Here is a 12,408-nt window from a genome sequence, read left to right as displayed (position 1 = left end):
GTAGGAACTATTGTTTATGAGTACTGACGTCCGGTCGGAAGAAGTTTCTTGAACACCAAATGTGTTGTAGAGGTCGCGGCTGTAGCATTTATTGAAATTTGAACCTCCATATTTATTTTTATGTTTTAAAGTTCTTCATAATTATGACTATTCCTATTTAAATGGAAGCCAGTGTGCATGAATGACTAGCATATATTGCATTTGTGTGAAATAGCGCGTGTTTGTTTTTTGTATTTCATGAGCGGATGTCTGTCATTCCGGAGACGAGGAGAGTAAACATTTGATTACGGAAAGCATATGTTTTAAACCCAAAACAGCAAATGGTTATCTGTTCATAGTGACTGAAAAAAAGACTTCAGAGCAGGAGATTCCGCGGTGTTCATCATGCCGCTGCCAGACTTTCTGGACGCGCTAAAGGACAACCCGTACTTCGGTGCCGGTTTTGGTCTGGTTGGCGTCGGGACGGCACTGGCATTGGCTCGGAAAAGCGCCCAGGTGGGGTCTATTTTCTTCCGCAGACATTACATGATCACTTTAGAGGTACCGAGCCGGGACAAGAGCTACCTCTGGCTGCTGAGCTGGATCACCAAGCACGCCAGGCACACGCAGCACCTCAGCGTGGAGACCTCCTACCTGGCGCACGAGAGTGGACGGGTTCAGACACAGTTTGATTTCCACCCAAGCCCTGGGAACCACATCATCTGGTTAGATTTTCTAAATCTTAGTTAATGTTTTGTTCACAAGTATAAAAAAGTAGATCTTGTAACACTGTCATTGTTTGTGGGCCTCAGGTATGGGAGGAAGTTAATTATGGTGGAGCGCACCAGAGAGAAGCAAATGGTGGATCTTCACACTGGAACTCCATGGGAGTCAGTCACTTTCACAGCTTTAGGCAGAGACCGACAAATCTTCTTCAATATCTTACAAGAAGGTATAATTTAACAGTGAAATAACATTTTAAATTAAATTCTGTTTCTTGTAAAGCTGCAGTATGTTTTTCTGGACAAAGAATTCAAATTCCACTCATGATTTTGCAGCAAGGGAACTAGCTCTGAAGCAGGAGGAAGGGAGAACAGTGATGTACTCAGCCATGGGAGCAGAATGGAGGCCCTTTGGGTTTCCAAGGCGACGCAGGCCCCTCAGCTCAGTGGTTCTGGAGGTTGGAGTGGCTGAGAAAATTGTGGATGACGTGAAGGATTTTATCGGAAACCCAAAATGGTACACGGACAGAGGTAAAACCTTCCAGGACTTGACTTCTTTTGCTTTCTGCACAAAGATGGTAGACTTGTCTCAAGGCTACATTATAGAGCACTATTATTTATTATTTATAGTATTTACTTACAACAGTCTTGAATTCATCAAATAGATAAATTCTCAACTTTGCAAAGTAAAAATATTACAGAAAAGCTCAAATCCACATGTTGTACTGTCACATTTCAAATACACAACACTGTGAAGCATTGTGGTAAATTTTGGATTTCATTGACCATCTTTATTTGATAAATTTAAAATAAAAATGCTTAGGAGAAATTTTTATCTTAATATCCTTTCTTTTTTCTATTAAAAAATAACAGTGTGATTGAATACTTTTTTGTGTGTCTGCAGGAATTCCTTATAGAAGAGGGTATTTGCTTTACGGTCCTCCAGGATGTGGGAAGAGCAGTTTCATGTGAGTGTGGTACCGGTTTATCTGACCGCTCTTCATCCATGGAACGTTCTTGTCATCTGCTTTAAATTCTACTGTAGCACGGCGTTGGCAGGAGAGCTCGGTTACAGCATCTGTCTGATGAGTCTGAGCGACAGAGCACTTTCAGATGACCGCCTAAACCATCTCCTGAGTGTGGCGCCGCAACAAAGCATCATTCTACTGGAGGATGTGGATGCTGCGTTTGTGAGCCGAGAGATGCTTCCCACTGAAAGTGAGAATGGGAGCATTTATTTCTGTGTTTAGTTTATTCTATATCGAGTTTCATCTGTTAATACTAGTGCTTGAATTCAGCCTCTATTTTCTAGCATAACTGTCCTGTTTATATATACGGTAGTAAAAAATGATTTGCTAGTCACTTATTCTGCAAGTTTTACCACTTAAAAAGATGATTTTTGTAATGTTTATCTTATATACACCAAGACTGTGAGAGACATAATATAAAAACATTTCTTTAAAAATCAAGCAATAGGATTTCTTTGATTTTTTATTTTTATTTTTTACATTTTTTCTCTCTCATAGTTGAAGGGTTTCTATTATGGTGTAAAATATCCCAAACACGGGGAGTTAAAGCAGTATCAGTTGGAAACCACAGATACAAACAACATTATGTTGATAAAAAGGTCTGTAACCAATAGTGAAGTAAATAATCAATTTCTGTGTTAGTTTCTCTTCCTGTTGTGCGTCTCTACTGTCTTTGCCTTTTTATGTATATGTCATGCAAACATAAAGGCGTCCAATTGCAAGCTAACTTCGACCAGGTCAGGTCAATCACAATTGGCTGAAGGTGTCCTACAGGTGACCCTGGGCTGAACGGTGGCGCAGTGGTTAGCGCACTTGCCTCAAAGCAAGAAGGTCCCCGGTTCAAGTCCCGGCTGGGGGGACCTGAAACATTTCTGAGTTTGCATGTTCTCCTCGTGCATGCGTGGGTTTTCTCAGGGGTCTCCGGCTTCCTCCCACCGTCCAAAAACATTCGTCATAGGTTACTTGGGCACTCCAAATTGTCCATATGAATGTGAATATGCATGGGTGTGTGCTATGTGTGACCCTGCGACAGACTGGCGACCTGTCCAGGGTGTCCCCTGCCTTTGCCCATAAGTGGCCGTGATGGGCTCCAGTGACCCCAAAAGGGACAAACGAAAGAAGATGAATGATGACCCTTTTTTCACAGGTCTTTAAACAATACCTGAAATAATTACAGTATGACATTTTTTAAAGAACAAAACAATTTAAAAGTACCAAAATACCAGGTTTTTATATTGGAAGCTGTTATGTTAAAATATTTTGTTTTTGTTGCTTAAAAAAAATCATTTAAAAGCGAAAGATACACACCCCTAGTTTCCATAATAGACATTACAGACCTTTCTCATCTTTTTGAATATGACCATTTTTAGAATCAGTCTCTGCTTAATTTATATTTTGCCCCATTTTGCCCCACTGCTTTGAGGATGTGCATTTGATCACTGTGTTTTCATTTTCCATCAGATCCTCTGGCCTTCCAGGGAATGGGTAGACTGACCTTCAGTGGACTGCTTAACTCTCTGGACGGAGTAGCTTCATCTGAGGCCAGAATAGTTTTCATGACCACCAATTTCATAGACAGGTAGGAACAAGTTAATTTACTCACACACACTGCCTCATGAGTCTGGCAGAGCACAGTTTTAGCTGATATTTCCTGTAGTTGCAGCATATTTCCTTCTAAATCATCCCTATATATTTCATTTTATGTTCGGTCTGCATTGTGTTTGATGTGGTGGTTAAAATGCACAATGTATAGTTTATTTTAAGGATTTACAAAAAATGTTATTCCAACTTTTGTGTTGTAACAGATATATATGCACCCTTTTATGAAATTACATTTATCAACATTAAATAAAAATACAAGTTTGAATAATCAAAAATTTGAGTGTTGGACGCAACTTGAATAAATCAGAAAATGAGGGTCTTGCAAACACTGATTATTTTAAGCCTTTTTGAACAGAAATGTATCTATCACTTGCAAGAACACTGTTGTGAGAACTGTTATTTCCGACCCACAGGTTAGACCCGGCGCTGATCCGACCGGGCCGGGTCGATATGAAGCAATACATCGGACATTGCACTCACTGGCAGCTCGCACAGATGTTCCGGCGCTTCTATCCAGACCAACCTCCTCTTGAAGGAGAGAGGTTTGCAAAACTGGCATTGGACGCCAATGCTGAGATCAGTGCCGCTCAAGTGCAAGGACACTTTCTGCTGCACAAAAAGGATCCTGCAGGTTCTATAGACCATGTTGACCAAATTAAAAGATGACTGGAAAAATGTTTTTTTTTCAATCTCTTAAATAAATTAAATCGAAACATAATTATTTCAAAAGGTGTTTTTTTTAATCATTTCTAACTTCACATTCTAAACGTTTTTTTTGTATTGATTAGTAGCTGTTCCCTTTCACATATTAAAGACCCACTCAATCAAAATGAACGACCCTGGGAGTATTTCAAGCGGCAACTCGAGCAGTGTGTTTACCTGGTTACTCCTCCCTGCGGGCGGTTCAGTCTAATCAACTCACCTGTTCAGCGTCCTACTTAGGTTCTAGGTGTGCGGTCCAATCCTCTTCATCCATTTCTGCTAGCTCTGCGTTCGTCACCCCACCCTCCTCCCCGGCTTCCACCTGTGAGCTCTGTTAGGGGTAGTTTAATACCCAAAGTTTTCTATGGAGATCTTTGCTTGATGGAGCCTTATGACAAACTAAAAGAAATATGGGAATAAATCTTCTTTACTGCATGACTTGCATGTCTGACTGAAATAGTATTTTCTGGTGTTTTTAACATGTTCTTGTGGCATTTTTCTGATGATGGAGGACAGATAAAGATATGTACGGTAAGTGAAAAATGCATTTTTGAGGATTTCCTCTTTCAAATTGTTGTGAATCAGGAGCAATCCAAAAAATGATGTTGGTAGAAGAGTGTATTTTTTTTAACGTAGAAAATACACGGGGCAGGCCACAAGCTCCCTGCCCTTGAGAACAGGAAGAGGAAGGGGGGCGGGGTTGCTATGCACAGAGGGTCCTGCCTAAAAGAGGCACATTTCTAAGGAACTACAGAAACTATGTCCTAGAAAACAGTTTTTACATTTTTAAAATGTTGGCTAAAAATGACAATTAAAATCCTATTTGCGAATGCTTTTGCAAAAGATGATTGCAATGGGACTTTAAACTAAAGTCAGTGATGTTGGTGGCTGTTTCTGCAGTCAAAATAGTTTAGGAAACAAAGAGCAGAACTGGGGTACCAGGAAGTGGAACCTTGTAGTGGGACAAGCTGCTACAGCAGAAGATGACTGAGTGTTATTTGAGTCAATGAAGAACACCAAACTGATGCTCCAGCTTGCTAAGGTTTGCCAAAAGTTTACCACAGAAATTTTGGGAAAAAAAATGTTGCCAGGTTTGACAAGGCTTTGATTTTTAGCTGTGTCATGGATTGAGTGGCCAAAGAGGACAACAGAAAATTAATCAATAAATGAAACTGTAATGTTTCTCAAAAAAAGTAGACCATTTGCAAACTACGGCCTTACTAAAGGTCAACAGGAACAGAATGAACTCAGCCAACAAACTTAACTTTAACTTAACCAACAGACCAAGTAACAGAAATAAACTGGCCTACCCAAAGGCACAGCAGGGGGAACATGTACAGTGGCTCATCCGACCACCTGAAAAAAAAAGGGGGGGGGGGGGGGGGGGAACTGACAACATTTAACAAAGACAACAGACAAGACTTACCGCCATTTTACCGCCAGGACTCCCTTGGAAAAGAGGTTTTTAATCTCAGTGGGACTTTCCTGGTTAAATTACGACGGAGTATTAGGGCCACCAAAAAAAAAAAAGTAAAATTACGAGATTTTTATTGGGCCACCAAAAAAAATAAAAAAATTAGGCCCACCAAAAAAAAAAGTAAAATTGCGAGATTTTTTCTCATAAATTTAGGAGATAATAACTCGTAAATTTATGAGAAAAAACTCGTAATTTTAGGAGATTACAGTGGAAGTGAACATGCAGAGCAGCAGGTGAACGCCGTGCAGCCGCAGAGAAGACCGACTAAAGATTGTTGAACAGATGAGCTGAATGTTTATTGATAACGTTCCAGATGTCTGGAAGCTCTTTTTTTATTTACGATTCATTAAAGTTTTATTTATTGATGGTTGGTTTGCAGGATCTCTGCAGCTCGATGAAGCCATCCTGCAGCTAGCTGTTCGCTTGAATCCTTTCTTCCTCCACCAAAGACAAGATCTCTACGTCTGTGTGACGCTTCCGTCACACAAAAGGAGGAGCACTTTTATGGCAATTTTCATTCCTCTTTATTGTCTTGTGCTGAAACGGGACATTACATCTGCAGGAGGGGGCGTATGTAACACTGTTTACTTCCGCATTGGTGTTCGGATGACAGGTTCATGACGTAATCAGACAAATGAACCTCAGGTTAGGTCAGGGGTCGGCAACCTTTTTTACTCAAAGAGCCATTTGGGACCGCCCCTAATAAAAAAGAAAGCACCCGGAGCCACAACCCGTTTTGACATCATTATATATATTATGCATGTATATATTATTCAAAGGTGCTCATTACGTCGATCGCGATCTACCGGTCGACCTTCAATGACATGAGTGTAGATCGCGGGCCAGAAAAGATTTAAAAAAAAAAAAGTACTTCTTTAAAATCCACCAGCCAATCAAAATCCTCACTGAGAAGTAAGGGACTTGATTGACATGTAGATTGGCCAATCGGACATAGTCTGAAGCATACGTCGCTGCAAATGCACATTATGTTCTTTAAAGGATGATACCGCGGCCGCGTGTGGGAGGAGCTACTAGTTCTGGTCTGATCGCTGCATGGAGCGATGTGTTTATCAATGCATGGTAGACACTGAGAATGTGGAGAGATCAGGTTTATTATTTTGAAGAGTTCTACTTGGTAATCATGTTTCCATGTTTGAGTTTATAAAATCATCCCAGGGAAGGTCTCTGCTTCAACTCCCGCAGGGAAAGCTGCGTCTGAATCTGACGCCCGTGTTTCCATCTCTCTGACAGAGTTTGAAGCCAAAGCCCCTCCCCCGCCTCTTTACCTGCTTTTCCTCTCTACCTGTTCACCTGTTCACATCCTCTGCAGCTGAGAGTTGTTTCCCCCGCGCTCCTCAGTGTGTCCTACACAGAGAGCGCAAAATACGGTAGTCGGGGCGCTCCACAAGGATGAAAGAGCCGGACGCAGGTTATAGCGGGATGGAGCGGGTTAAGAAAATGAATGGAAGAAGGCGCTCCGCTGAAGAAATATTCAATATTGTACACATTTTATTATTAGTCTGAACGATCTTTTATTTAGAAATTTTTTTCATTTTATCAGTCCAGTACGGGAAAAAAACATAATCAAAACTTGTGTTGGGCGGTTTTTGGCTGGGTCTGGCGGTTTTCAGATGACTTTTGGGCTGGAAAACTGTGACTCTATCTGGCAACACTGGCGCGAACTCTCAGTCTGTCATCAGCGAGTTGGTCTCTGCCCCGCGGTACGTCAAGTTCCCGGCAGAAGATCGGAGTGTTTATTGAAGCCGCCCCGCGTGCCTCTCCCTGCTATCAGCTCTGCAGGTCTCGCCCGATAAATACGAGATCATTAAGGAAGCTGTTTTTTACGTGGCTCGCGCTTCATACGGAGCCAGCAGCACCTTTGAAATGCCATGAAAATTGAACAAACTAAAATAAAATTTAATTATTATAAAATACTCATTATTTTCCAAAGTCACAGGGAGCCACAACAGAAGGATGAAAGAGCCACATGTGGCTCCGAAACGATGGGTTGCCGACCCCTGGGTTAGGTGAATGAAAAGGCATGGGGAGCTGACCAAGATGGCGGCTTGAGCAGACGCTACTTTTCAACCTGTTGCGCCTAACTTTGAAAAATACTGCGGAAAACTACTAATTAGACGCTACTTGCACATTTCTTGCTGTAACCAAAAAGGAAACAATTTTGCTGTCCAATGCCATCTCGAGAGCGGAAAAGAACCTCTAAAGAGAGCAAAGCCATGGCTAACAACACTAACAGCAGCGGTGCCGTTAGTGGTGCAGGACACGACTATACTCAGAGGACAAATCCTGAACAAGACATGATCATCCCGGATGAAGAAGATTTTCCACCCCTGCCTATTTCAGCTGAAGGGACCCCATGTAAAGAGCCAGCTTTAAAAAAAAAGCAATACTGGCAACACCGCAAGGTGAGGGAAGAAGCAGCAGCGCTGGTAACAACGATGTTATTGATGTTCTTTCAAGCCTTATTAACATCCGCTTTAACGCCATGGAGAAATTAATCAATGACAATTCGCTCAAAATTGAGTGCCTAAAAAAATCCGTTGACTTTGCTTTTGAAGAAATAAAAGATGTGAAGACAAGAATGGACATAGTTGAAAAGAAAACAAACAGAGATGAAGCTACTGTTCTGCGGCTGCAGGAAAGACTCCTGGAATCTGAACGCTACTCAAGACGCTGGAATTTAAAATTATATGGTGTACCAGAAACAGTGTCCAGAGAAGATTTGAGAAGAGAAACCATCAATATTTGTCAAATGATTTTCCCGGAGGGAAAACAGAAGGTTCCAGATGTGATCGACACTGTGCACCGTTTGGGAAAGCTGAAAGAAAACGAGAGGAAGCCCAGAGGGATCATTCTCCAGTTTTCATCCAGAACCTACAGAGATGCCGTGTGGAAAGCCGCAAAAAACAATCCCATCCTGAAGGAGCGTCATCTCCGCTTCACGGAGGACCTGTGCCCAGCGGACCGGGACACCAGAGCAGCGCTTTGGCCCTTAATACAAGCAGCAAGAAAAGAAGGGAAAATCGCCTACTATGTGGGGGCCCGAGCTTATATTAACGGTAAAGAAGTGGGTCCTCCTGAGAACTCAGACCCTCAGAAATGACTGCATCCTGAGCAGCTTCTGCTGTTAAAGTCTTGAGGAAAACACTCATTCTGTTCTGATCTCACGTGTTCTGCCGTTTATTTCTTTAAGCCATGTTTACAGTTAATTACATTGAGATGTTATAATAATAAGTTTTTATTTGTCTTAAATCCAGGTTGGCAGCTAAAGCAAGTTCTGAATGTGAGATATATTTGCTCTTTTTTTTTGTATATTTTAATTTAATTCTTCAAAGTGGCGTAAAGGTTATTTAAAATATTTTTTTCCCCACTCTACGTGCAATTTGGCGCACAGATTGAAAGTAACAACACTCCTATTTACTCAGATTTATTTTCTCTCTCTTTTTTATTTTAAATCTTGTCTTTATCTTTAGGTTCTTTAAATGTCAGGGGATTAAGAAATGCCATAAAACGTAAAGCGCTGTTTCTATTCGCTAAACAATTGAAAACAGACTTTTTTTTTTCAAGAATCACATTCTACCAGTAATGATATAAACCTCTGGAAATCTCAATGGGGTGAAAGTTCATATCCATCACATGGTAGTCAGCATTTAGCTGGAACTCTCACAGTTAAAAATACATTTGAGGGTGACATTCTTATGAGCAAATGTGACAGTCAGGGTCATTATGCTTTTCTGATAATATCCACTCAAATTAAGATCTTTATTACTATTAACATATATGGTTACAACTCCAAACTTGAAAACGTTGAGCTCCTTTCTTTGATTGAAAATGGTGTAATTTTTTGTCTAAACAAATTTCCTGATGCAATTATTATAATAGGAGGGGATTTTAATATAGCTTTAAATAATCAGCTGGACAAATGGCCACCACGTGCTCTTTCTTCTGATAGTCCCTTACATTCATTCATGCAGAAATATAACTTGAAAGATGTCTGGAGAGAAAAATTCCCATCAGATTGTGTTTTCACTTGGAGTAATAATGATCGATCCAAACAATCTCGCATAGATTACTAGCTGGTGTCTGATTGTCTAAGTACAGATGATATTGAAGTAAATATTCTTCTTTCTCCACTAACAGATCATAAAGCAATTTACATTTCTATTAAATTATCCAAAACTAGATCCCAAAATAAGAAAGCATACTGGATGTTAAATAACTCACTGCTTAAGATAGACATAGTACAACAAAAGGTTTCTGAATTCATTTCTTACTTTTATAATCTAGCAAAAGAAGAAAACTGTTACAGTAAAAACTGGGAACTTTTTAAATTTGAAATCACTAATTTTCTTAGAAAGCTTAGTTCAAAACTAAATAAAACTAAAAAGGCTAAAGAAAGCCAAATTATCAATGACATTATGACAATTTCAAAAAGAAATCCTGCAGAGTTATCAGATGATGATAAAATAAATTTGGCATTATTACAAAAAGAATTAGACAGTATTTATGAGAACAGAGCTGAAGGAGCCTTTGTAAGATCAAGGCTGAAATGGTTAGAAGAGGGTGAAAATAATTCCTCTTATTTTTTTCAATTGGAGAAACGTCGTTCCAAGACAAATACACTAAAGCAGTTAAACATTGAAGGCCAGATTACATTTGATCCCAAAATGATTGCAAATTACATTAGCCTGTTCTACAGTAAACTGTATGCCTTTGAACCCAGCGAAGATCCTGATCACTTCCTAAACTATAATCTACAACAAATCCAGGCCTCTGAACGGGATCTCTGTGATTCTCCTCTTTCAGAAAATGAAAAGCAAAGCAGAAGGGATTTCTAGACTAACTTATTCTGCTCTTTCTCTGCACCTGGACAATCAGACTCTTAAATCTATTGACCAAATGCTGCTAAACTTCATCTGGAAAATCCGTGTTCATTATTTAAAAAAATCTGTATTAATGAACTCCTATGAAAAAGGTGGCCTAAATTTTCTTGATTTTACTACTTTAAATAATACTTTTAAAATAAACTGGATTAAGTCATATTTAAAAAATCCACTCTCCATTTGGAATATTTTCCCTCATCACATGTTTGCTAAAGTAGGTGGTCTCCATTTTCTTCTGCTTTGTGACTATAATATCGACAAAATCCCAGTGAAACTTTCTGCTTTTCACAGACAAACTCTTCTTTCATGGGCACTTATCTATTAAAACACAATTTTTCCCCTCATAAGTTTTTTATTTGGAATAACAGATATATCCTTTACAAGAACAAATCTTTATTTAACAATAATTGGTTTGACAATAATATCCTACTGGTGGGTCAGCTCTTTAACCACAATGGTCAATTACTTAGATATGAAGAATTTAACCTTAAATACAACCTTGCTGTTCCTCCTAAAGAGTATGCCATTGTTTTTGATGCTGTCACTAATGAAATCTGTGAACTCTTTAAAAATACTGTACTTGATGCAAATATTCCCTTCATATCTCTAAGTGACACCACTATTGGAAAATCCTATTTCAACTGTGCCAGAAAAAATAACAAGATCATACGTGCCCTGTTTTAGCAAAATGTTATTTCTGTTCCCTCTGCTGTTTTTTATTGGAGAAAATTTATTCCTGACTTGCCCTGGAAAAATGTTTGGACCCTGCATCAGAAATTATTAATTAATAACAAGATGAGAGACGTCTCCTACAAACTCCTACATAGAATCTATCCCACTAATCAATACATGCTCAGATATAAGAAGACTATTGACCCCAACTGTACCTTTTGTAAAGAACACCCAGAAACAATCAGTCACCTGTTTTGGAACTGTAATACTACTAAAAAACTTTGGAAAGATTGTGCACGTTTTCTAAATTACAAATTAGACTCACAATATCAGATGAAATTTGAACATATCATATATGGCCTACACGAAAAAAATATAAGATCAAACGTAAAATTGGCAATTAATCTAATTATAATATTTGGTAAATTTCATATTCACAAATCAAAGTTTTCTTCATCACAACTTTTTTTCCCTTTAATAATTAAAGAATTAGAATCTAGAATTAGAACAGCAAATTCAGCGCGAAGCTCCAAATAAATGTGTAGATATGTGGGAATTACATCAGTTTTTATTTTGTTCTGGACACCACTGGAAACACAAATTCATATGATGGTTTCTCAGATCGCAGCAGCATTTCCGCCTTCAGCGATCATCGGGAGCTTCACGCTCCGCTATGCGAAGGCAGCTGGCGGTCCGAAGAACAAAGCTTGTCCGCGGTGCGTCAGGAGGAGGACCGCAGAAGGCGGACATGCTGCTATGTAGTCCTGAGAAGCTGTGGAAACTCATCTGAAGTTCACAACCAACTCGAAGCCGTCTTCTCTGCCGCTAACACAGTCTGCTCCTGGTGTGTGTGTCAGCGGCCGGACACACGGAGAAAGCAGTGACGTCATCGCCCCGCCTCCCCTCGGTTTTTTTTCTTTATCCTTAAATGCTCTAAGCATCTTTGTTTGTCGATTTCTGTTAAAAAGGGTTAAAAATCCAATAAAAGAGAGGACATTTTGTTCTGTTTGTCATTCAGTCAACTAAACAAACAAAATAACGTTACATGTTGTTTTTTCTAACAACTGGCCCACTTAAAAAAAGTACATTTTTAGCTGTTACCTTTGCAAAAAGCATGCATAAATCAAACACAAGATAATGAATTTTACAACTGCATGAAAATGTCCTTACATGTAAGCACTTGTCCCAAATGGAAAATACCACCATGTCCCATTTTTGAAATATGAGCCTTAACAACTTCCCTGTCAGAATTATTCATTCAGAACATAAACTCTGAAAATTAATCACTTTAGGATTATCAAATTTGTAATTTGACTGCATTAAAA

At 39.4% G+C, this 12,408-nt stretch overlaps 1 protein-coding gene across 1 annotated transcript; it reads left to right on the top strand.

Annotated features, from left to right (window-relative positions):
• The first annotated feature begins 16 nt into the window (after positions 1-16).
• Positions 17-4,049, top strand: bcs1l (BCS1 ubiquinol-cytochrome c reductase complex chaperone). The gene is made up of 7 exons (XM_004081667.5): positions 17-704; positions 792-931; positions 1,038-1,232; positions 1,606-1,669; positions 1,747-1,919; positions 3,191-3,308; positions 3,745-4,049. The coding sequence occupies exons 1-7, from the start codon at positions 385-387 to the stop codon at positions 3,995-3,997; spliced, it is 1,263 nt and encodes a 420-aa protein (XP_004081715.1). The 5' UTR covers positions 17-384; the 3' UTR covers positions 3,998-4,049.
• The last annotated feature ends 8,359 nt before the right edge of the window (positions 4,050-12,408 follow it).

Source organism: Oryzias latipes, chromosome 21, assembly GCF_053564925.1.
Source record: "Oryzias latipes strain Hd-rR chromosome 21, Olatipes_Hd-rR_3.1".
Lineage (NCBI taxonomy): Eukaryota > Metazoa > Chordata > Actinopteri > Beloniformes > Adrianichthyidae > Oryzias > Oryzias latipes.
The sequence above is the reverse complement of the archived record's forward strand: the minus strand, read 5'-3'. Positions and strand labels throughout refer to the sequence as shown.